Here is a 23771-nt window from a genome sequence, read left to right as displayed (position 1 = left end):
TGGGTGCGAGCATAAATCTGATGCCATTGTCCTTGTTTAAGCAATTGGGTCTGGGAGCTCCAAGACCAACCACTATGATGTTGCAATTAGCTGATAGGTCCATAGCCTACCCTGAAGGAGTGATTGAAGATGTGCTGCTACAAATTGGGAAATTTATCTTACCAGCTGACTTCATTATTCTAGATTTTGAGGCTGATGAACAAGTTCCAATCATATTGGGACGACCTCTCTTGGCTACTGGTGATGCAATAATTAAAGTGCGAGAAGGGAAAATGATTATTAGGGTGGACAACGAGTAAGCAGTCTTCAATGTCTACAAAGCAATCCAACTTCCCCGCCACTATGAGGAGCTCTCTATGATATCTGTTGTGGAGGTGGATGAGCAACTTCTTGACATGAGTGTATATCTAGACGACTCTCTAGAAAAAGCACTCATGTTGTTTGATAGCTTGATGATTGATGATGAGGTTGAGGAGATGATGCATATCCTAGATGCATCATGTGTTTACATGCAAAGAATACACCCGTTTGAGCCCCTGAATAGGCCAAGTGGCCCCCCTCCAAAGCCGTCAATTGAAGAAGCTCCAAAATTAGAGCTTAAACCCCTACCCCTCACCTTCAATATGCTTATTTGGGTAGTTCTGACACTTTACCTGTTATTGTTTCTTCTCACTTGTCTAAATTGTAGGAAGAAAAGCTATTGAGGGTGCTACGTGAGCACAAGCGAGCAATTGGGTGGACAATGTCTGACATTAAAGGCATTAGTCCAGCTTTTTGCATGCATAAAATCCTCATGGAAGATGGACACAAGCCAAGTGTAGATCAACAACGCCGACTAAGTCCAATCATGAAAGAGGTGGTAAGAAAAAAAGTGATTAAGTGGCTTGATGCAGGTATTGTATTTCCAATATCTGATAGCAAATGGGTAAGCCCCGTTCAATGTGTGCCGAATAAATGGGGGATGACTGTAGTAGTTAATGAAAATAATGACTTAATTCCTACAAGAACTGTTATTGGATGGAGAATTTGCATAGATTATAGAAAATTGAACAATGCCAACCGGAAAGACCACTTTCCCCTCCCCTTTATTGACCAAATGCTTGATAGGTTAGCTGGCCAGGAATATTACTATTTTCTGGATGGTTATTCGGGGTATAATCAGATTGCTATAGCCCCAGAGGACCAAGAGAAAACTACATTTACGTGTCCTTATGGAACGTATGCGTTCAAGAGAATGCCCTTTGGTCTTTGTAATGCACCTGCGACTTTTCAAAGGTGTATGATGGCTATTTTTACTGACATGGTTGAAAGATTTGTAGAAGTATTCATGGATGATTTTTCTGTGTTTGGATGTTCTTTTGATAATTGTTTAATGAACCTTGATAAAGTGCTTGCTAGGTGTGAAGAGACGAACTTGGTGCTAAACTGGGAAAAGTGCCATTTCATGGTACGTGAAGGTATAGTTTTGGGGCACAAGGTGTCCAAAAATGGTTTGCAGGTGGACAAAGCGAAGGTGGAGGTGATTGAAAAATTGCCCCCACCGACATCCGTCAAAGGCATTCGCAGTTTCTTGGGTCATGCAGGTTTTTATCGTCGTTTCATTAAAGATTTTTCGAAATTTTTTTCTCCTTTGTGCAGACTTCTTGAGAAAGATGTGCCCTTCAAGTTTGATAATGCATGTCTGAGAGCATTTGAGGAGCTGAAGGGAAGGTTGGTGACTGCACCAATTATCATTAGATTGGGCGCAATCATTTGAGTTGAAGTGCGATGCAAGTGACATGGCAATCAGAGCTGTTTTGGGGCAAAGGAGAGATAAAATCTTTCACCACATTTATTATGCGAGCAAAACTATGAATCCAGCTCAGATGAATTATACAGTTACTAAAAAGGAGTTGCTTGCAGTGGTGTGGGCATTTGATAAGTTCAGATCTTATCTAGTGGGAACCAAAGTCATCGTTTACACAGATCATTCAGCTATCAGATATTTGTTTGAAAAGAAAGACGCCAAGCCGAGACTGATTCGTTGGGTCCTCCTCTTGCAAGAATTTGACTTAGAGATCCGAGATCGAAAAGGGACAGAAAATCAAGTGGCTGATCACTTGTCCAGATTAGAAAGTCGGAACCATGTAGCTGAAGGAGGGTCAATCAAAGAAACATTTCCTGATGAGCAGTTATTAGCAGTCACCTCAGGTGAAGCCCCATGGTATGCAAATTATGTGAATTTTACTACAAGTGGGGTGATGCCACTAGAATTGACACCTGACAATAGAAGAAGATTCTTACATGACGTGAGACTCTACATGTGGGATGAGCCATTCTTATATAGGCAGTGCGCGGATCAGTTGGTGCGAATGTGTGTTCCTGAGGAAGAGATGAATGCTATACTGCATGATTGCCATGCTTCGCCATATGGAGGCCATCACGGCGGGGATAGAACCGCCCAAAAAGTGCTACAATCAGGTTTCTATTGGCCAAAATTGTTTAAGGATGCACATGTCTTTGTTAAAAATTGTGACAGATGCCAAAGAACCGGAACTATCACAAGGAAGCACGAGATGCCCTTGCAAAATATTCTGGCAGTAGAGCTTTTTGATGTTTGGGGGATTGATTTCATGGGACCGTTCCCATATTCTAATGGGCACAGGTATGTCTTGGTGGCGGTCGACTATGTTTCTAAGTGGGTGAAAGCCATTGCTCTTCCTACTAATGACGCAAAGGTAGTGGTAAGCTTTGTAAAGAAGCACATCTTCACACGTTTTGGGACTCCAAGAGTGTTGATAAGCGACGGGGGAACTCACTTTTGTAACAAATTGCTGAATAATATTCTTGCAAAGTATGGAGTTAAGCATAAGGTTTCCACCGCCTATCATCCCCAAACGAGTGGTTAAGTAGAAGTTTCCAACAGAGAGGTAAAGCAGATTTTGGAGAAAACAGTAAGTGCGAATAGAAAGGACTGGGCCGGAAAGCTGGATGATGCATTATGGGCATATCGCACTGCATACAAGACCCCCATAGGTACTTCTCCGTACAGGTTGGTTTATGGGAAGGCGTGCCACTTGCCTGTTGAACTTGAACACAAAGCCTATTGGGCGATTAAAAAGCTAAATATGGAGATGGACTTGGCCGGTGAGAAGAGATTGCTACAACTCAACGAGCTTGATGAATTTCGATTGCATGCGTATGAAAATGCCAAATTGTATAAAGAAAAGACAAAGAGGTGGCATGATAAGCATATCCAACATCGTGAGTTTGAGCCAGGTCAAGAGGTTCTCTTGTTTAATTCGAGGCTAAAGCTTTTTCCCGGAAAGCTTAAATCACGATGGTCGAGTCCGTTTGAAGTGGTTAGTGTGAAACCTCATGGGGCAGTGGAATTACATGATACAAGTTCCAATGCGACATTCTTGGTAAATGGCCAGAGAGTAAAACACTATTGCGGTGGTGACATTGCACGTCACAAGACCTCGATGGATTTAGTGGAGGCGTGAAGAACATGTTGCGTCGTGTCGCAATGTTAAATCAGGCGCTTCTTGGGAGGCCACCCAAGTCCTGTATTTAGGAATTAGATCTTGTATGTATTTTTTTTTTTTTTAAAAAAAGGTCCAGATATAGGGAAAACAGGGTGGATGCGTCGCATCCCTCTTAGCATAAAAAATTTGACAGACCAATTGCTCACGGCAGTGAAGTCTGCCTATCGCGTCCACATCGCGTCCACCCAATTTCAGAAAAAAAATAGTGGGGATGCGTCGCGTCCAAGCTCACACGCACAGGTAAGTGTTATATTTTAACACATCCTATGCCAAAACACAATTACACATAAATTTGCATTCTGCCCAGAACCGCCCCTCTCATCTCACTTGCGACCAAACACATCTCCTCTCTTCTCTTGCGACAGGTATGTATCATCCCCCTCATTCTTTCTTTTTCTTTACTCTCCTCTCCTCTCTCTCTCGCTAGTAGCAATAGACCCCCTGCCCAAATTCCCCTAGGTTAAGTTTCCCCAATTTAAATGTCACACATGTGATTCAACTATAATTTGGGGACGTCGTTCCTGTTGGTTGTAATGGTTGCGAGATGATAAACTATAATTCCCTTCATCTCATTAATTTTGGGAGGGTAGTCGAATTACCCCACTGATAGAAGAAACTAGGCACAATTGTTGCATATCACCTGTTCGACGAATTGCCCGAGAGGTAAATTTAGGCTCCGGTGAAGTCTGAGTAACCGAGCAACACTGGTATATGCTAATGAATAAGTATAGGGTCGTTTGTCTTGATTGTCGGAATGTTTTTAGCCTATGAAAGATTGTCTAAGAGAATTGAACATCATGCACATGCTAGATATCTTGTATTGTAAAGTGTTACTCGATCTGAATTGTGTGAGCTCTATGCGTAATGATATGTCGTGAGAATAAGTGTGGGGTCGAGTGAGCTGCTATGTGTAATTGAACATGGTTAGTGAGCGTCGCTCGGATAAACCTCATGTTGTGCATAGTGATATCTATATCGCGAAGTGCTTATTTGTAAACTTGAAAAGAGTTATCACATCCCTGCTGAAAGACATGGGCTATACTCTCATACAGTCATAAATGACATGACTATGCAAATGATTGGAAGTGCTAGATGTTGCAACTGATTTATAGCTGAACTTCACTGTTCTATACGCTTATTGTTGATTTCTTCGCATTGCAGGTACTGAGGCTGGGAAATGGCAGCAACGAGCAAACAGTCCAAGCAACAAGACAAAGATAATAACAAGCAACCACCCAAAAATCCCACCGGAAAGGCAACAGGTACTCCAAATCCACAGAAAAAAAAAGGAAGCGGACTGACAAAGAAAAGGAACTGCAGACTAGGCAGTTAATTGATGAATTAGAGCAAGAAGAGGAGGAACCATTAGTCAGGAGGACAGTGAAGAAGGGTATTTCAACAACATCATTAAATCCACCAAGCAAAGGGATAGAGATAAGAGAACCTGTGACATACGAGAGAAAAGCCTCCAAACAGAGTGATCCGACTGATAAAGGAAAGCAGAAGATTACTGCAGAATCTGAGTCCGAGTCCGATTCGGATAATGACCTTCTACATGTCGACATGAGTGATGAAGATGAGGGTGAACCAATAGACCAAGCTGCTTGGGAGAAGAACTTTGTTAATGAAAAGGAATTCTGAGCTTATAATAAGATACTGGGTTCAAAGAAGTACATTCCAGAAAAGCCGATCAACATCGGAACACTTAAGAAAAAGTACCCAGAGTTTCTAAAATCAATTCGAGAGGTGCAACAATGGGGACCTATCTTGAAGGGTCACGGCAAAGCCAACCTCACTATCGTCAGGGAGCTTTACGCCAATTGGCGTCATTCCAGGGGCAACATTGTGAGAGTACGAGGGGTGGATATTAATGTCTCAGCTGAAGCTCTGAATAACTTCTTAGGGGTGCCACACACACTAACAGATAGGTTTGACTCCATATGCACAACACCGGATTATGCACACATTCGGTCGGTCTTATGCCCTACCAGGAAGGATGCAAATTGGAAACATGGGAGTATGGAGTACCATTATCTGGCTAAGGAATTCATGAGTGCGTTAGCACGTGTGGCTCTAAATTTCATATGCAACCGCCTGATGACATGCCAACACAAAACTGATGTCCCTCGTCACCGCTCACTAGTATTGTATGCTTTATTGGAGGGGATACCGCTCAACTTAGGAGCCATCATGCATGACCAAATGCAGCGCACCAGGATGAATTACAAGTGGAAGCTGTTCTTTGCAAATACCCTATCGGCTTTCTTGACAGAGATGGGGGTACTATGGGACAAGGAGAATGATGACATTGAGGCTAAAGCTCTAGGACCATATGATGTTACTCATGTTCTTGAGCCGAACAAGGGAAGGTCTTCTAAGCTCACCATTCAACAGTTGTTAGAGCAGATGCAAGTTGATATGCAAGAGAATAGGGCTGAGTTGATAGCGACTCGTGTAGAGTTGAGTGCCACCAGGGATGAGTTAAGTCAGACTAGTGCGGATCTAAGCCAAGTTCAGACTGAGCATGCCATGATGATGAGGGAGGTATCATTACTCCTCCGTGCTCTGGTTCAACGTGCAGATATAGACATCTCACAGCTGCTTGCATCGTCCACTGCTGGACCATCTATTTCTGCTTCTCCTATAGTCCCCGAGGTTCCACACACCATGCCTGCTGAGGCCGATGTCCCACCTACTACAGACTCGGCTCTAGTTGGTGATGATAGGACTGTGACAGCTCCCCATATTCGTGAGGATGATATCGCCAGGCCGGATGTGGTCTTAATGAATGCCATGGATGTTGATGCTCTTCCACAGACTGCGGATGAGCCTTCCACCTTGACTTAAGGGGAGTTTCTTCTCACCCTACTTTACGTTATTTGTGTGCATTGGGGGCAAAACACGGTTTTAAATGTGGGGTGGGGGTTATCCTTATGCATGTGGATGAATGTACTTAGCTGTTACAAATTTTGTTGATGCTGATACTGTTGAGGGCTGTGATATTCACTGGATTAATGGCATGTAATAGTTAGTAAATGTCATCTATATGGAGTAACTCTCAGTTCATTGTTATGTATAGTCATAGAAAATAAAGGACTTTTCCCGACGACGGACTACCTGGACAGTTCTCTCGAGGAATTAAGGTCCTTAGAAAAACACAAAAAGATTTTCATTTGATTTTTGAAATTAGTGTTAGTATTAGAAGATTGACAGACAACTAAAGAAAATCAAAAAAATAGTTAGTAATTTTTTTAGGTAATAATAATCTCCTGTGATTTTTCTTTGTGCCTCGGTTCTTTTTCATGGGATCTATTTTGAACCAGGCAGTAATAGTTTTGTTTTTTATTTTTAAGAATAGATTAGGAATTTAGGAAATAAAAGGAGAAAGAATGATAAACCTAAGCGCTCTTGACTTGTTTCATAGTAACGTACTTATGCTTTGGCATGTATAGTATCTCCCCTATATTGTGATGTTAATCTTGATGCCTCTATATATATTAGATAGAATATTTTGTGACGACTATTTCTCATTTTCTTGATTCGTGTTCACTTTGTGCTTGATGCTTAATATCTCGTGGCTCCGTGAATACTTGCATTGCTTGAGAGTCGGAATGTGATCGTCCTTAGTGAGTCATATGCCATGTGTGGTGAGGTTTTTGTGTAGTTCATGTATTATACTTGTGTCTAGAACTTGCCCGGTATGTGAGTTGAAGCGAAATTTGAGGTGATGCTCGGTTTGAAAGATGATTTTAGGCTTTCTTTGATCTTTTTGAGCTTATTGCTTATCACAAATAAAATTTATCCCTAGTTAACCATTTTGAGCCTATTGACTTTTATTTGGTAACCACATTACAAGCCTATACCCTTTTTATTCTTAATTGACATTGTTTTGATCCTTTTACCTCTTAAAGCACTTTAATTGTTAGATGAGCGCTAACAGAAGTAAGAAGGGACTAAGTGTGGGGTGACTTTTGAGTGGAACTAATGAAAGAAAGAAAGGTGCATTTGTTTTGTAAAATAATACACCACTAGCAGAAAAAAAAAGAAAAGAAAAATATAGATGAATAAATTGTTATCTTGTTCTTGCTAGTAGGTATGAATTAAAGTAGTGCTTAAAGAAAGAGGAAATATTTGTGGGGGTGATATTATTTGTGAAATTGAAGTGAGGTTGAAGAAAATACGCTCAAAGTAATTTTGTGATATTAAAGTGCTTAGGAGGGTGAGTCACTATTCCTTAAATATATCCTACCCGTCCTTTAGCCCACATTACAACCATGAAAAAGTCCTAATTGATTTTAGATCGAGCGAGCTTACATTAGTAGAGATTTATATTAAGGGCAAGCCTATGGTACCAATTGCATGCATGTGACTTCTTTGTGAGAGTGAGCGATTTTCTTTGATATATGTGAGTCATTAAAATATATTTGATCATGAGATTCAAATGTGTGGATTGAACTCGCTCTCTTGTTCTTGTTGTGAGGGCACATAGTTTCACGAGGGATAGGTAACGTTATTAGACTTCTCTATGATGTTGGGTGTTCAAACCATGAGTGCATTGTGACACTGAGTCGGTTTTTGAGGTTAGGATTGTTGTGAGCATGTTGTCTTTGTGTGAATATTTTTTTAAGAATGACATAAGTAAAGGAAAGTGTATGTGATGCATATTCTAGAGCCTAATTGTGGCAAATGACCATGGTGATAGGTGAAGTGTGCTTTGAATGAAAAGATCTTAATTTTGTTTCGTCTACTATAGTGATGGTTTGTTCGAGGACGAACAAAGGTTTAAGTGTGGGGGGTGATGTTGGGCATATTTCGATATATGTTGATGTTACTTTATCCATATTTTAACCACTTTTTAATGTTATTTGAGCTTTAAAATATCCAACATAGTTTAATTATTGGTTTTATGACTAACTGAGTTATGTGTGATGATTTAGGGTGTTTGGAGTACAAAAATATGAAGAAAAGGTGCTCTAGGTAGAGGAAGAGGGGTTGGATGCGTCGCATCCAATCTAGAAAAAATCAGATTTCGTGTACCCTTAGCAGTGAAGTCGGCCCATAGCATCCGCCTTAGCATCCGCACCTGGGCAAAGCTGGGAAGTCGAGGACGAGGTGGATGCGACGCATCCACCCCAGCATCGATCCCTGAAGCTGATTTGGATTAGGAATAGGAGAACTTTGGCCCACGACTTTTGTACGCAATATATAAGCTAAAAACGCCTCTTTTAGGGAATCTAACAGATTGGGAGGAGGAGAAAAAGCCACGAAAAAGCTGGGGAACCACTGAATTCATCTTGAGTTCTTATTTTTCCTTCTTTTATTGATTCTTATGCACTCTTGTGAATTTTTTGATGATTGCATGAACATGAGTGGCTAAGAACCCTATTGTTCTAGGGTCATGGGTATACATGAATATTGATGTTCGAAGTTTAATTTGACGAAGTTGATTTTATCAGATTGGGTTGTTTATTTAATTCTGTTTTTAATTAATTTGCTGAGTAGCTAACAGTAAATTACTATCTACGAATCTAGAGTTGAACTCGAAAGTGGGAAGTCTAGATTGCATATAGAATTAAATAGAGCAAGTTCGTAAACCCGGGCATCGGGGAACGGATTCGCAATTAGGATAGAAATATACCTAATTGTCTTGTTCGGTTGAAATACAGGAAGTGTAAATGCATTCTTGTTAATATTAATTCCATAGACATATAGGCATTAAGTTAGCTTGAATAGGCGAGTAAGAACTCGACAGATTCTTATGAGTAATATCAACCCTGTCAATCAACAATCCAGATAAATCAATTAGTTATTTTAAGATAAGAATGTAACATGATTGTTAGATAACCCGTGACCCTGAAATATTATCTCCCATTTATTGTTATTTAAAACTATTTAAGTGTTGTGTTGAATTCTAGTATTTCAATAATTGATAGTTTTTAGGTAGTAAATTAGACAATTATCTATTTTATGATAAATCGCTGGAATCGATAAGCTATTTGAGTTTAAATTAGTCAAAAGTTAATCATAAGTCTTCGTGAGAACGATACTTTATTCACTACTCTATTACTTGACGGCCACGTATACTTGTGTGAGTGTGTTTGGTCGCAACAGGCGCAGAGTATTCAATGCCTTCACGAACGTTATCTTTTCCGATGACACACAGGATATCTACGCCTAGTTTTTCGTCTTTCCGACTTAGGTTCCACGTGTCCCCTTCTTGGGTGGCCATGTGCCATAACATATTTTACCTAATAAAGTTGTGTATTAATTTATATAATATTATTTTATACGGAATCAAAAGTGAAATAAGAATATAAAAAAAAATAATATATAGATTAAATCATTTAAAATACTAAATAGTTTTTTAAAAGACAAACAGATCATATATATTGAGTATTATTCATGATTAATAAATTATGCAAGATTAACGTTTCTTACAATTCTTATATTAATAATCTTTCTATTAAAATTCATCCCTCATTAATTTTTTGCTACCCCGAAATAACTAGTGAGGTAGCGAGCGAGCTGATTTTTGGATAAACTTTCAGGCACGTCATCGTCATTTCCGCATATAAAAACAAATTCAAAACTGAAATGTTTCCATTTCCATTTTCCCATTATTTTCAGTTATCACGAAGAAAACATGAAGTTCTTCCTGAATCGTCTTCGTCTACGAAATCGTCGTCGTCACCACAACCAAAACCCTAACACTGACCTCAACCTCACAATTTCTCCTTCTACGCTTTCTGAATTAGCTCCTGAATCCGGCGACATACAAGAGGAGGAAGCGGCGGGGGCCTCTTCCTCCGCTATGATGAGCTCTGATAAGGACGAAGAAGAGGAAGAAATTGGATACGAATCTCCGGAGAGTGAGGATTCGGTGGACACTACGGCGTCGTTTTCAGTGGCCGAGGAGATTGAGGATGAGCTGGACGGCAATCATGGACGGACAATTGAGGACGAGAACCGTGGGGAGTCGGATGGTGCATCTTCGAAGAGCCTTGTGGTTGTTGAGACGGATAATGCGTTTATGAGGACGGAAAAACCTCCGACTGACGATTGTTGTCCAATCTGCTTTAGCAATTTTGTGGTTCCTTGCCGAGGTCCCTGTGGCCACTGGTACTGCGGTAATAAAATTTAGCTAGTCTTAAAAATCGCTGGTTCATTTTCCAGTTTATTGTGATTGTTTAATTACAATATCTCTCAAGGATATGATTTGGTTTTCCATGAAATCGATTTTGTGCAGTTATATTGGGAATGAATTAGGGTTACATGGAACAGACGGATGTTCTTCGCTATTTTCTGAAATTTCTTAATTACTGGGTAGTGCTAGTTGTCGTTTCACTCTACATTTTGATTTTAGCAACTTGCCTAGGAAAGTGACGGTACAGGATGTAAAAGCATCACATATATATAGTTCAACCTAGCTCTTGTGAAGGACGTAGTTGCCATGTTAGATACAATCGAGGAATTGCACTATTTGTAACTATGTTTTGCAGCATTACCTTAGTGCTGTTTTCTCTATAATAAATTTCTTACTACGTATCAAAAAAATTATATATAGTTGGAAGCCAGATTAATCCTATTATTTTTTGGTTCATGAGGAGGCTTTAAAGATGCAGATCATTTTCCTTAAATCATTCTACGTTTTTTTTTTCTGTTATTTGTTCAAAATCTGAAATATATGAGGGTTTAAATCCACTATTTTATTTGGGAATCCCTTCTTCTGTCATTGTTTAAGGGAGGAGAAGGAAATGATAATGTGATGCAAGTGTAGTAAGCAAATATTGATTAGGATGATATTTGAATCTTCTTGAGCATTGTTGAGATCTGTAATCTCATAACTTTACTAACCTTGGTTTCCTACCCTCTTGGGTGATGTATCAAGCCTGTGATGTGCTCTGTGTGTTTGGGGTTGGTTGTTTAGATGTTGGTTAGAGAAAAAGTAACTGCACTCTTGACTGCCTATTTGTTGATAATGTGAAAATCCACGTCTTGACCAGTCTACCACCAAGTTGCTTGTCTTGAAGTTATTTCGGTCAAGCTTTTCGCAATACTTCTTTTTTAACATATTCTTTACAATTGGTTTCTCCATGTGTAGGAGGTTGCATTTTGCAGTACTGGAACTATGGTGCCGCACTTCAGCCTTGTAACTGCCCCATGTGTTCGAGGAAGATTACTGATTTGACACCTGAGGCATCATTGTACAGTCAGCAGGATGCTGAAGTAATTGAGGTCTTAAAAAAAGTTAGAAAGTATAATCGCCTTTTTGTGGGTGGCACGTATGGCCTCATGCTGGTGCGTTGGACTCGTATGTTACTCTATCATGTGTTGAGATTGCATAGATGGAATTATCCTTATATTTCAAAGTGCCGATTGGACTATCTTTCTGGATGTTATCTCTCTATGTTACGAGACTTGCAAATTTGGATTGGTATCTATTTGTGCATTGTCCTTTGTATTTTCAAACAGAATATATTTTTGCTGAATCCATTACTTTCAAGTTCAAGATTATGTGCTTGAAAAGAAAAGGTCATTAGTATGTGATTTCCCCGAATCCAGCAAGAGATTATGCAAATTAGACAATGTTTGTCATATTAGTTGAACTGATCTGATTTTGTGCTGCCTTCGTACTGGTGATCATTCAATAATAGCAGAGAGCCACATTTTCTCATGGTTTCTAGTGCTGCACTTTCTGCGGACATGATTACTGGTTTACCATCAAGTAATAGCAGAACACCATGTTTTCTTTTATATTTAATCCTTTTCTTTCTATTTTCTGCAGAAGGTGCTTGGTCTGCCCTTTTACATGAAAAGAGTGTTTAATGAAATGATGAATCCTGATAGGCCTGGTGCTCATTTGAACAAATTGCGAATTTTTGCTGTAAGTTCATCTGACAGCTAAATGCATTGACTGCTATGCATAATGCAATCTACTTCAGTCAGCTACCTGTAGTATTTACATTTTATAGCTCTACAGTCTCAATTTTTTTCCTCAAACATTTCAAAAGTGAACACTGAAGCCTCATAAATTTCTGGCCTTAATGGTTGTTATAGGTTTCTTTTCGGATCAACTATCTTTATCTACTTTGCCATTTTATCCTTCAATATATTGTAGTGACCTCATTTCGTTACTTATCCGCTGAAGCAGATAATTTCTTGCAGATGTTCCTGGGACTCCTTTACACACTCAGCCCCTTTGATTTTCTCAGAATAGGTACTCACATCTTCTAGTTAAACTTGATGGATGTAGATTCAGAAGAACAATAAGACTTAAGCAATTTGATGTAGTCTTGGTCTTTTAGTACAAATATAAACTATGAATCTCTGTGGCACTACTGGGAGAGGTGCTACTGAAATGCATGTGAAGACGAGCTGAGAATATGCATATTCTTGTGTCTTACTAATACACCTTTCTCCTTTATTTATTTGCTATGAGAGCTTGGCTTCGCTGAGCTTTTCTTTCTCCATCCTGCCCTGCATGCCTGGGTGCTAATTGGTGTTTTTATTGGCGAAGAACTCAAGATGTGTTTGCCTTTTCCAGTTATATTCTTTCGTTTAACGTAAGTTTATTGTCATCTCACTGCAGGTCATCAAAATGTCATTGATGTCTTTGATTATTCTGCCATTGCACTTTCGTCAGTGTTATATTTGGTTGGACTTTACCTTCGACGAAGGCGTTTTCGGCATGTTAGGGACATGGCTGCTGCAGATTTTGCTGCTAATTAACAGCTGCCAAGTGATGAAGCAGACACTTGTAGTCAACTCATTGTGGAGCTTGAAGATTTTGGATTTTCAAAGATCTTGCTCTCCTTTTGTGGGTTTTCGATGTCTTCGAAGTGTGCTTTGTCAAGTTTGAGACGGTCTTGCCTTACGTTTGCCTGCCATTCTGTACAGATAGATATGTATAGTGTATACTCATTTAGTTAATCTCTTTTCCATTTTGTCACATGTTGAATCATGCCCGAAAGCCTGAAATAAGAATATATACCTATCAGAAAACTGCTAGAGTGTTGTACTACTTGCGAGTTTACGACCTTGCTTGAACAAGCCCTGTTCTATAGGCTCTTGCCACTATTTCCTCGAGTTCTAAGGAGTTTGTTTGTAGTACTAGTTTTTGTTTTCTTATATTATTTCTGTCAGTTAGTTGGGTTGCATTGATGCGAAATACCCAGTATCATTGTGGAGGGATCTGGTATCATTAGAGTTTATTTAGTTATTTCGGTGCTACACAACTTTTAATCTATACCTGCTTTTACATTCATAGCATGAAAAAATTAGTGCTATTGAATACGTAGAGTTGCATGTAATAGGGGCGACAAAAAATTTATATTACAGGCGTACTAGTATAGTTTTTGACAAAATCCAAAGGAAACTCAAACGAAGGAATAATGCGATCAAATGATACATCAAAGAAGGAAAAAACTAGAGACTTCGACTAATTATGTCCAAGGGAAAAGAAGAAAAAAAAGAGGAAAACTTTCTACTAAAGCTTGCGTTAGCATTAAAGCAAAAGCGATAGATAGGCATTATAATAGTCGGGAGTTACAAACAATGGTTGCCTATGGATAATGTTTCCGGAAATCGGGCAAAGTTGTTCAAATATTCAGGCAATGTGTATCGTTTTAAGGGGTTAATTTCATTGATGGTTATTGAACTATCTTTCAATTTCACTAAAGTCATTCAACTATTTTTTGTCACTTAAAAGTAACTAAACATTATCATTGTCACTTAAAAATCATTTTTAAGGCACAATAGTATTTTAACTTCACTAGAAAATTATAAATATGTTATGTTTGAGGCAAAATAATTTTTAAGTGACAATGATAAAGTTTAATTACTTTTAAGTGAAAAAATATAATTCAATGATCATCAGTAAAATTAACTTTTAAGCTATTGAGGTGTTGTTGAGAACACTGTTAGTCATATGAGAGCAGCAAATCAGGAAATTTCCCGTCAAGGCAAGCGCATACTTGAAGCCTGTTTCCGTTTCCTCCAATTTCTTCAACGATGAAGAAGTGATTTCGCAATTCTTTGCACAATCAATTTGGAAAGAACACCAAGGAAACGGAGATGAAACATTCTTGACTGCAAAAACCAGTAAAGCAACAGCAAAGTTTGCAGTTTGCACTGTGCTGGAAGTTTGCCTTGCCATTTTTGAAATGAGTTAGGACGACAACACCGCATTAAGTCAATCATCAACAACCCATCAGGACATTGTGCAAGGTTTCTCCATAAGGAAACCTCTCAAAGGCAAAGGGGCTTACGAATTCCGACAGCACTCTCCCTGATCAAATTTGCGTTGTCTGAATATGAATTTTAACGTAGGAGCGTTTTATAGTCAGTTTGAAAGGAGTACTGAACAGCTGTGGTCCAAGTGCACCTAGTATACTATGGCAGCACAAATGAGATGGACTGATGGAGTCCAGAAGAAGTTCTGACCTGTGATGAAATGCCTCTAAATAACCATGACGTGATTGCTCTCTACTGTGAATTTCTTTTCTTCTAGGGGAAATGGGGAATACCTTGCATGGTCTCTCTTTAGTTCTCTTTCTTGGGCCTTCTCGGGTTACAACTGCTAACCTTTTTCCCCCTCTTAATAGTGATGGTTTCCATGTCAACTTATACACACCTCGACTGCAGGGAGTACCACCTTTAACCATACACACGTACGGGATAGGACAGCATTTAATCTTTTGTATAGTTGAAGTAGGTGCCACACGAGAAGCAGGCTGGAATGGATCATTCCAAATGCAACCGTCTGGGCAGCGGTGAGAGAACACAACAGAAGGAACTTCCGAATGGAATGGAAAAATAGATTACTGACTTAATAACAGTGTGTGTGGCGCAGACAGCAATACGCTATTTGCATAGGTAATTAGATGAAGGAACGCACTTCAGAAGCTACTTTTGAGAGCTCTGTTTTAGGCTCCTGTCTTAGCCAAACTTAAATGTTACATACAAGCAAGCGTTTCAGTTTGCCTTATTTCAGCAAATATCAACATTCTCTAGGTTTCCATTCACATTACTGCAATAACAATTACCTTCAATCTAGGGAGACTATTAGCTTCACAACTAGATGAGATACAGAATAGTAACTACATGCCCTGATATGTACAAAAGAATGTAAAATACCTTCACATACTATCTACTAACTGTGCATACCAAGGACCATGAACATTCACTGTCACACGTGCTGCCATAACCAATACAGAGGCAGCTTCCACAATCTCGTCAATTAGAGCAGTTGCTCCCACCTGCCGCAGAGCCATTTCAGCCAATTCTCTTCCCGGTCCTCCGGTTCCCCCAAGTACAACTCCTCTTCCAGCCAAATATGTCGCCTGAGATATACGTACAAAAATAGCATCCCCAGCTTGCAGGCTCTTGGATAACATCCTTGCCATGATCTCCTTGATCTGTTGAAGCTTCATCACATCAGTACCATAGTTGCCATGCTCTAAAGGTTTGCCAAGTGTCTCTATGATCTCTTGAATCCCAGCATCACTGTTGGAGTCGAGGAGCTCAGAAAGCGCTTTGACACTTCCCTGAACAATTTTATCCATATCTGCTGCACTCGATACCATTTGCATACTCAGGAGAACTTGCCTTTGGACTAGAATGCTGCACAATCATAATCAAGTCAACAAGTAAATCATCAAATGTCAAATAACAGATATCCAAAAACGAGAGCATTTATTGTATCTCAGGGCCTCTTTCTTTACCTGTTGCAGAGGGAGGGGAGGTGAATGAAGTGGAGATAAGATTTACCTGGTAGCTATTACAATGATCTTTTGGATTTTTGCCTGAACAACCCTTAGTCTAAAGAAGTTCAGCTGCATAGTTTCAGGCAACCCTTCTTGTGTCAGACCAGATACTGCATTTACCGACTTTAACAAACCCAGCCTCACCAATAAATCAACCTTGTCCCCCGTGCATTCTTGGCATTCATCTGTAGCTTCTGAAAAGAAAAGACAGACAGTAGTCAGGAAAAGAAAACAGGCAGTTTAGGCATTTTAATGCTCTAAAGTCATCTGATGCCATTTGGAAGGAAAGGGCCAACTCTGAGGTAACCAACCTATAGAGGTCAAAGGTGAAGCATGGTTTTTATATGTTTTAACTGAAAAGCTTCCTCCAGTCCTAAGGGTGGCAGAAGGAAGGAAACGACCCTCTCCGCCTTTCAGCCCTGATTGAGCCTCCTTGTGTTCATCCCATTCCTGGTCCATGGAATCTTTGACAGATAAAAGCCACTGCCTTGTTAAGGGTAAGGCGGTCATAGCCACAGAAGGAAGACCGTAACGCTTGGTGAAAGCTTTCTTTAAATAATCAAAAGCTGCAGGTCCCTTGAGAATTGGTTCCAACATTCTAATCCTTGCCTTGCTTATTTCTTGTTTGAGTAGCTGCACAGAAGAAGAGGAATGTCAGGTTAAGAAAATACAGAGATAGCAGAACTGTAAGCACAATCATCCTCAAAGACATAGCTGACGGAAAATCTCTACCCCAAAGACTTGTTTGTTAAGCAAAAGTGATACAACAATTACGATAGGAGAATCATTGGCAAGAGATAACCCCACAGAATCTTTCAAGATGAATTCAAGCACCACACTGTGACAGTGTGACAACACTCTGTATAAGAATAGAATATACCCGCACTAAAGAACTCTTTTGGAATGTGCAGTAGGAACCTATCTAGACTATTACAAATGCTAATTTTATTATCTTACAGATTTATGCACCCCCATTCTACAGGAGAGAAAAGAAGGGGGGGGGGGGGGGATCCCAAGGAAAACAAAAAGTTCAGTATATGTTTATATTATTACCAGTATCAGTCCCTGATCATCTAAGTGGAAAGTTTTCTACTTTGACACAACAGACATACTCATCTTGCAGTTATCCACAAAGTTAGTTGACCGAAGTCTATAGCTGTGATGTGTTAAACCATGGAACAAATGAAAGATACCGAGAGATTTTTACCTGTATCTCTTCCAGTATAAAACGCAAACCCCTAACCAGTGCCAGGATAAATGAATTCCCTGACCCATCCTGACATATATCAGCTATTTCTCTAAATAACTTTTGACAATTTGCTTTTAGCTCATCCTCTTTAGCAGGAGAGGAAAGTTTCTGCAAAGTGACTAATGTGAAATCCATGATCTTTTGTAGATAATCCATATCCAGTTTGCCTGAGATCAACAACTAAAAAAGAAGGCAAATTAATAGACAGATAAAAAAGCTTGCTCATACCATAAGGTGAAAGAATCAGAGATATGAACTTAATGACCAGATACCTGAGAGAGAATGTCTATATCTATCGCTTCATTGATCTCTTGTCTCCAGCTCTGAGGAGCCAAGCTACAAAGTACATCTCTTGCTTCTCTCATCAGATCAACAACACGGTTGTATCCAGGTTCATCCTTTCTCATGGATTCCATGACACTATCCCAGAAAGCCTTCTCCATTGTCTCTCTAACTTTGTCCTGTAAAGGTCATCAGAGCAGAAGAATAAACTAAAATTTCTAATATCTCTTCTCGTTTCAGGAGCCTAACCAAACTGTGCTCCGGTTTAGTAAATCAAGATGTAAGAAATGCACCTACCTCAATACTACTATAATATTTATCAGCAACTTTTGGAGACTCATCAAATTCAAGATGCTGCCCATGAAGACTCTCATTCACAATTAATTCATTCTCCATTTCCAATCCCTCATCACTACGGGATGACTGCGTGCTGTTATTGGATGAAGAACCAACTTTTAGATGTGGTTCATCCCTAAATAAGGAGCGCACCACACGGTTTGGCTTCTGATCCCTCACCTCAAGCAAATTCTCTCCTTTACTAGTACCAACAAGAGAAGAAGAGGCACTTGGGAGCGCAGTTGGGCTTGGAGCTGAATGCAGAATTGGAGAGCTCAGAGGACTCCCATTTTCTTTAGCTTCGAAGTATTTGCTTCGTGTGTCAGAAATCGCATCATCCATCCGTTCAATACCAGCATCTCCACTAATATTAAGCACCTTTTCTCTAAGGAGTCTCTGATCTTCTGTCACCTACATGACAGAAATGATAAGTCTCAAAAACCAAGCTCGATAAGAATGAATATTTTTTATGGAAGTAATGTTCTCTGAACCAAACTTAAGAATCAAAAATATTGAAATAACAACTTTTCGGTGCTACTAAGGAAAAAAGAAAAGCTAGGGGTAAAACCTGTTTCTGGATAGCCTTCAGATCATGAGTAAGAGCAACACTATCGCCTTCAGGAGTTATCCGGCATTTTTGAATCATAGAAAGTTCAAGCTGGCAAGCAGCTCTAACCAAATCCTCCTCTAAAGACTGGGCATCTTTAACCTTCCACACCACAAAGCTATTCAAGTAAGAGCACCATGCTGAATCAAACTTTGCGAGTTGTGACTTGAAGGTCTTGCGACTTGCCAAACCGCTATCAGAATGCCCATCAGAAGTCTGTGTGGGGCCATTTAAAATTATCCTAACCAGTAGTTCAAACTCTCTGACAAATTTTTCAGCCGATTTGGCCAGGGCAATCTCACGCTCCCCTTTACCACTGAACACAGCATCAGGGTGACCTAGAACCATATATGCACACAGCACAATTCGAACTGGATATCTCGACAACTTCACTGGAGCTCTGGCTGCTGGTGAGTTGGATACTGTTTTTTTTACACCACCACTGCAGAGAGATCTCCTTGGTGTAACCTTTCTTTTTGGTGAAGCTACTCGTTTAAGAAGATGATCAATGTCCCCCCAACCAAAAGTACTTGCGGCACTGTCAACATCACGCAACAATTTAAGGCGAAGCTCAAGCCTATCGAGCAAATCTTTAGCTGTCTGTAGTGTACCAAACGATTCAATCATCATTGCTAGCTGCTCAAATGGCATTAACTTAGCTGATCTCTCATTAATACTCAGCATATTATAAGCTTTTGCAAGATGGAAGGTCGTCTTTCCACGTGTAAGGAACTGCTTCCAACACCTGCAAAAGAACACTTATAAGATCCACATATCTCATTTACTGTCAGTAATTACATGCAACCAGGAAAATGAGCTAACTTATAGTAAGACAACATGTGCGATGAAAGAGGGTTTGCTGCTTCCATACCTTGCTAATTTCCTTGAAAGAAGGTCAGCCTGGTCATGAATCTTGTCATAGCTGCCATGAAAGGAATTTGGTGATTTTCCTCTCTGCATCAAGTATTCTGCTCTTTGCCTCTTTGCCTGTTCATTGCGACAGAAATATTGTCACACATTATGCATAGGACATCATCAAAATTTATTTGACTTGAACCAAGTGCATATGTTGTTACCCTTTGTAGTTTGTCTTCTATTTTAATCTTCATTTCTCTTCTTTTGACCTCTTCCTGGTGAGAAACAGACTTCGCAACAGTCCGCGCTTGCATGACTCTAGCACATGCCCTCCTCTTTTCGGCTTCCAGCAATCCCATCCTCTTCTTCTCAGCAGCTGCACGCTTCTGATAAATTGCAGCACGCACCCGCTCTTTGTACTTGCTCTCACGAGCCATTCGACGTAGTAATGATTGAGATGTCTTCTCCCTCAGTGTGGCCCTCCTTTGGCGATTAGCTTTTAGGAGAAGCATCCTATTTACCTCAGCCTGCTGAACACGCAACTCCACCTTTGTACCCAGTTCAGCTCGTTCCTGTCTGAAGCGCATTTCTGCTCCAGTTTTAGCTGCCTGCCTCAACTCATCTAATTTTGCAAGCCGCAACTTAGCCTTCGCTAGAATGCTCATCCTGCGTATAAAAAGAACTTAGAATTCGAATAACAGGATGGCTTGCACAATCACACAGCACAACCTACTAGACATAAACATACAATAGTCATTTTACTCATTATCTTGTACAAGATCAATATTTAGTAGCACATGCACAGTCATTCGGATAGTTGCCCGAAGTCAATCAGTTCTTTAACTCCACAAGCTGTATTAATCAGGTAAAGAAAAGAGATTATGTGCATACATCATATCAAAGTAGTATTTCCCCTGCTTTTGCTTTTCATTTCTCTTTTTTGCTTTTCTTTAGGCAAGTGTACTTGAGGAGTACGGGATGTGTTTGTGTTTCCCTCCGGAAGAATCTTCAATTCAGACCATATTGATATAAAATGCACTAGTATAAGTATTTGAACCCAGAAAAACACAATAGAGGATTCCCCAGATTCCGATGTATATGTACGCCAGCACACAAGATATTTTGACTAAAATAGTTTGCTTAAAAGTAGTAGTTATGAGTACAAATGGAGATAGAAACAAGCTCAATGAGATCTTTAACGATCAACAGAAAAGAGAAAGCTCAAGTAGTCACATCCGACAGTGATTAACAAAGGAAGTCCGAAAAATGATGGGAGTACTACTTTAAACCACCGGCAAACAAAGAGAACATAATTCTGTTACATGTCAGGGCCCGCCCCATAAATTGCTATAATGACAAACCGAAAAAGGCCTACAGAGAAACCTAAAAAGACCAGCAGTGTAATACTAACTTAGAGTGCTCTACATAATTATGATGAATCACATGGCAAAACATTTTATATTTTTCAACGAAAACCCTGAGCATTGTCAAATGACCCAATTACTCTGTAGAAAGGCGTAATTAAAAAATAAAGCTGCTTACATGCACAAATATGTACCATAGGATTTCAGTAGAAAACTGCTCAGAACAAATAATAAATGAAAAGTTTAGATTCAGGGACAAAACTATATGAAATAAGATAGTTGCCTTTTCTCCTCGGCAGCCTGAAGTTTAGCCTCAAGACGCTGTCCAAGATCTTCTCCGTGAGTTGGAGACCGTGAGGGGCTTCTGGGCTTCGGTCTGGCTTTGCTTGACAGATACTCATAGAATTTCTGCTTGATACCAAATTGCAAGTTTTAGTGACAGGATTATCCAAAAAACGAAGCATGACATAATATGACAGGATTATCCTAAAAAGAAAGCATGACAGAAAATTATCATGTAACGTTTTCATCTTTATGCTTCCTGCTAATGAAAAGCCCTTTAGGACCACAACAATTAAGAAAATTAACCAGGAATTACATGTGGTTAACTAAGAAAAGTTGTTAAAATAAATTCTTCATCCATAAAAGTTGTTAAAGTATCATACCCCAAAAAATGAAAAGGGACAAACAGGGAACAGATTCTAAAACAAAGAAGTACTAAAATCCATACAGTAAAATATCAAGGTAAAAGTGGAACAATGATCATCAATATTGCAAAAATACACATAATTTCTTATTAATAGTTTAATACTTTATTTATCTCAACAAATTCGGTTTAATAATTTATTTATCTCAACAAATTCGGGATTTGAGTATTTATTTAGTTGATTACTTGATTGAATATATTTCAAAATAAATGGTCTTTTTTTTTCAAAGACCTAACAAGAACTGCAACATAAAGGAAAGAATCGCATACCCTTACCTAACTCAACAAACAACCGTATAGACGAGATAAAATTACTATAAAGGCGAAGCCTTCCACTGCATAAAAATTTTTATTTAGGAAAGAAAGTAAATACTTAATCAAAAACCAGGACTTTGAAGAAAACTGATCCTACAAGTTAGAAATCAACATATTCAAAATTAAATTAAAGAATCAGTTAACTAATTCCGTGTAAGTCCTAAAAACAGAAGAAAAAAATTATTATCGACTGTGTACAGCTTTATCGGAAAAAGTTAAAAAGACCTGTCGACGAAGATCGGCGCCACGAAGCTTAGCTTCAATTTCTTCAGCAGTAGAAGGAGTTTTAGGCTTAGGCTCTGACAGCTTTTGAAGAATCCTAGGTGGAATCCTCGGCGGCGACAACAACGTTGCTCCGTCAGTCGCCGGAATTTCCATCGCTATTCCACCTATCTTCCCTCTTTCCGGCGACTCCACTTCCATATTCCTATATCTCCTCCAATCAAACAACTCCTATATATCCCAATAATTCCAAAAAAGAAAAAGAAAAATTACTCCGAAACAAACGATCAAATCACTCTTTACAACTTCAGCTTTCGATCTATGGATATTGGATATTACAACGTTTTAATTCGAAAATATATGGATTTTTAAAACTCTTATAAGAGAAATTGAAATTTGAATTTCGAGAAAAGTCGCGATGATTTGTGAAGAGAAACGAATAGAGAGAGAGAGAGAGAGTTTTTTTCTTTTTTGTATATACTGTTTGGGAGCTTTTTGGTGTGTGCTTTTTTTATTTATAAAAAAATTGATGACGAGAATTGAATTTGCTTGTGGAAATGCAAAAGTGCGTGCAAAATGAAGAAAAGGCGTGTTGGAATATGAGTGGGTTTCTTATCCAGAAAGGCTGCCACGTCATTATTTTGTCTCTCAACGGTACTCCTATTAATTCTTTTACGTTTTTAACCCTAGCTAGTTCCTCCTTTTTGGAACGTTGTGGTAATTACGTCAGTGCTTAGGCTTATGAATTACTCCTAATACTGATTACATTTCGTATTTAGAAACTACTTAATAATTAATGACTGAATACATATTTGGGATAAAAGTTGATCTTTTACAAGTAGAATAAATACGCATCAAGGTGCGGAACTCTTACCATCTCTTATTTAATTTGTAAAAACAATATATAATAATAATATTTGTGCCTTCCATATATAGCATGTGATGCTAAAATATTTTTTATTTTATTTTTGTAGTTGTACATGTAGTCAAATATCATCATATATAAAATATCGTAATTTATCTTGAACTATTATTTAATTTAATAAATTGAAAATAAAAAGTATCTAATTGAATTGTACTTTCGAATTTGAGCACTACTTGTCACTTTTTGGCCATAGATTTAATTCTGCATCGAATTTTCAATATGTTGATATATATTATGTTAGTATATTTGTATACGTTAGATCCAGTTTTTGATATGATATTAAAGCCTTGTTATAGATTAATATCTCATTAGAATATGTAGGAAAATTAAAATCAAACACCTTTAAATAAGCGATATGAACGAATAAAGATGATGATTCATCTTAATTGGCCTCAACTTGTTAGGTATCGAGCGTTGTTTGTTGGTTTAAAACCTTCTTTCTATGTCTCAATATTTATGAGTCACACAAATGCTCTCCTATCCCCAACATTACTGCTATTAATTATAATTGACTTATCAAGAGTAAGTTAAGTGAGTAGTTACAACAAAAATTAAATATATCGTAAAGTAACGGCAAGTAGCCACTAATACTTTCACAATTGACTCGCATGCATTTCGT

General features: G+C 38.8%; 2 protein-coding genes across 4 annotated transcripts; one reads left to right on the top strand and one right to left on the bottom strand.

Annotated features, from left to right (window-relative positions):
- The first annotated feature begins 10111 nt into the window (after nt 1-10111).
- On the top strand, nt 10112-13637 carry LOC104106537 (uncharacterized). 3 transcript variants are annotated; one of them, XM_009615104.4, is made up of 5 exons: nt 10115-10654; nt 11629-11825; nt 12313-12411; nt 12679-12744; nt 13117-13637. In XM_009615104.4, the coding sequence occupies exons 1-4, from the start codon at nt 10171-10173 to the stop codon at nt 12742-12744; spliced, it is 846 nt and encodes a 281-aa protein (XP_009613399.1). In that variant the 5' UTR covers nt 10115-10170; the 3' UTR covers nt 13117-13637. The 3 variants fall into 3 exon arrangements, with proteins under 3 accessions (XP_009613397.1, XP_009613399.1, XP_009613398.1); XM_009615103.4 differs by having other exon boundaries at nt 10116-10654; nt 12693-12744; XM_009615102.4 differs by lacking the exon at nt 12679-12744 and having other exon boundaries at nt 10112-10654.
- A 1786-nt stretch (nt 13638-15423) lies between these two features.
- Nucleotides 15424-22737, bottom strand: LOC104106539 (uncharacterized). Its single transcript, XM_009615105.4, has 11 exons — nt 22231-22737; nt 21268-21392; nt 19842-20286; nt 19637-19752; nt 18727-19510; nt 18120-18569; nt 17813-18001; nt 17499-17720; nt 16603-16924; nt 16296-16485; nt 15424-16148 (listed from the first exon to the last, which is right to left on the bottom strand). Exons 1-11 carry the CDS (start codon nt 22426-22428, stop codon nt 15665-15667), a joined length of 3525 nt encoding a protein of 1174 aa, XP_009613400.1. The 5' UTR covers nt 22429-22737; the 3' UTR covers nt 15424-15664.
- Nucleotides 22738-23771: the final 1034 nt, after the last annotated feature.

Source organism: Nicotiana tomentosiformis, chromosome 1 (assembly GCF_000390325.3).
Source record: "Nicotiana tomentosiformis chromosome 1, ASM39032v3, whole genome shotgun sequence".
NCBI classification, from domain to species: Eukaryota; Viridiplantae; Streptophyta; class Magnoliopsida; order Solanales; family Solanaceae; genus Nicotiana; species Nicotiana tomentosiformis.
This window is presented reverse-complemented; position numbering and strand designations above follow the sequence as displayed.

What these genes read in the sequence shown, in the direction of transcription:
- LOC104106537 (XM_009615102.4), top strand. Translation starts at nt 10,171, where the DNA reads ATGAAGTTCTTCCTGAATCGTCTTCGTCTACGAAATCGTCGTCGTCAC. An exon ending in CTGTGGCCACTGGTACTGCG is followed by an intron (nt 10,655 to 11,628) that starts GTAATAAAATTT and finishes CTCCATGTGTAG; the next exon opens with GAGGTTGCATTTTGCAGTAC. An exon ending in ACAAATTGCGAATTTTTGCT is followed by an intron (nt 12,412 to 13,116) that starts GTAAGTTCATCT and finishes ATCTCACTGCAG; the next exon opens with GTCATCAAAATGTCATTGAT.
- LOC104106539 (XM_009615105.4), bottom strand. Translation starts at nt 22,428, where the DNA reads ATGGAAGTGGAGTCGCCGGAAAGAGGGAAGATAGGTGGAATAGCGATG. An exon ending in CAGGCTGCCGAGGAGAAAAG is followed by an intron (nt 20,287 to 21,267) that starts GCAACTATCTTA and finishes TTTTATACGCAG; the next exon opens with GATGAGCATTCTAGCGAAGG. An exon ending in TTATACTGGAAGAGATACAG is followed by an intron (nt 16,925 to 17,498) that starts GTAAAAATCTCT and finishes TCTTCTGTGCAG; the next exon opens with CTACTCAAACAAGAAATAAG.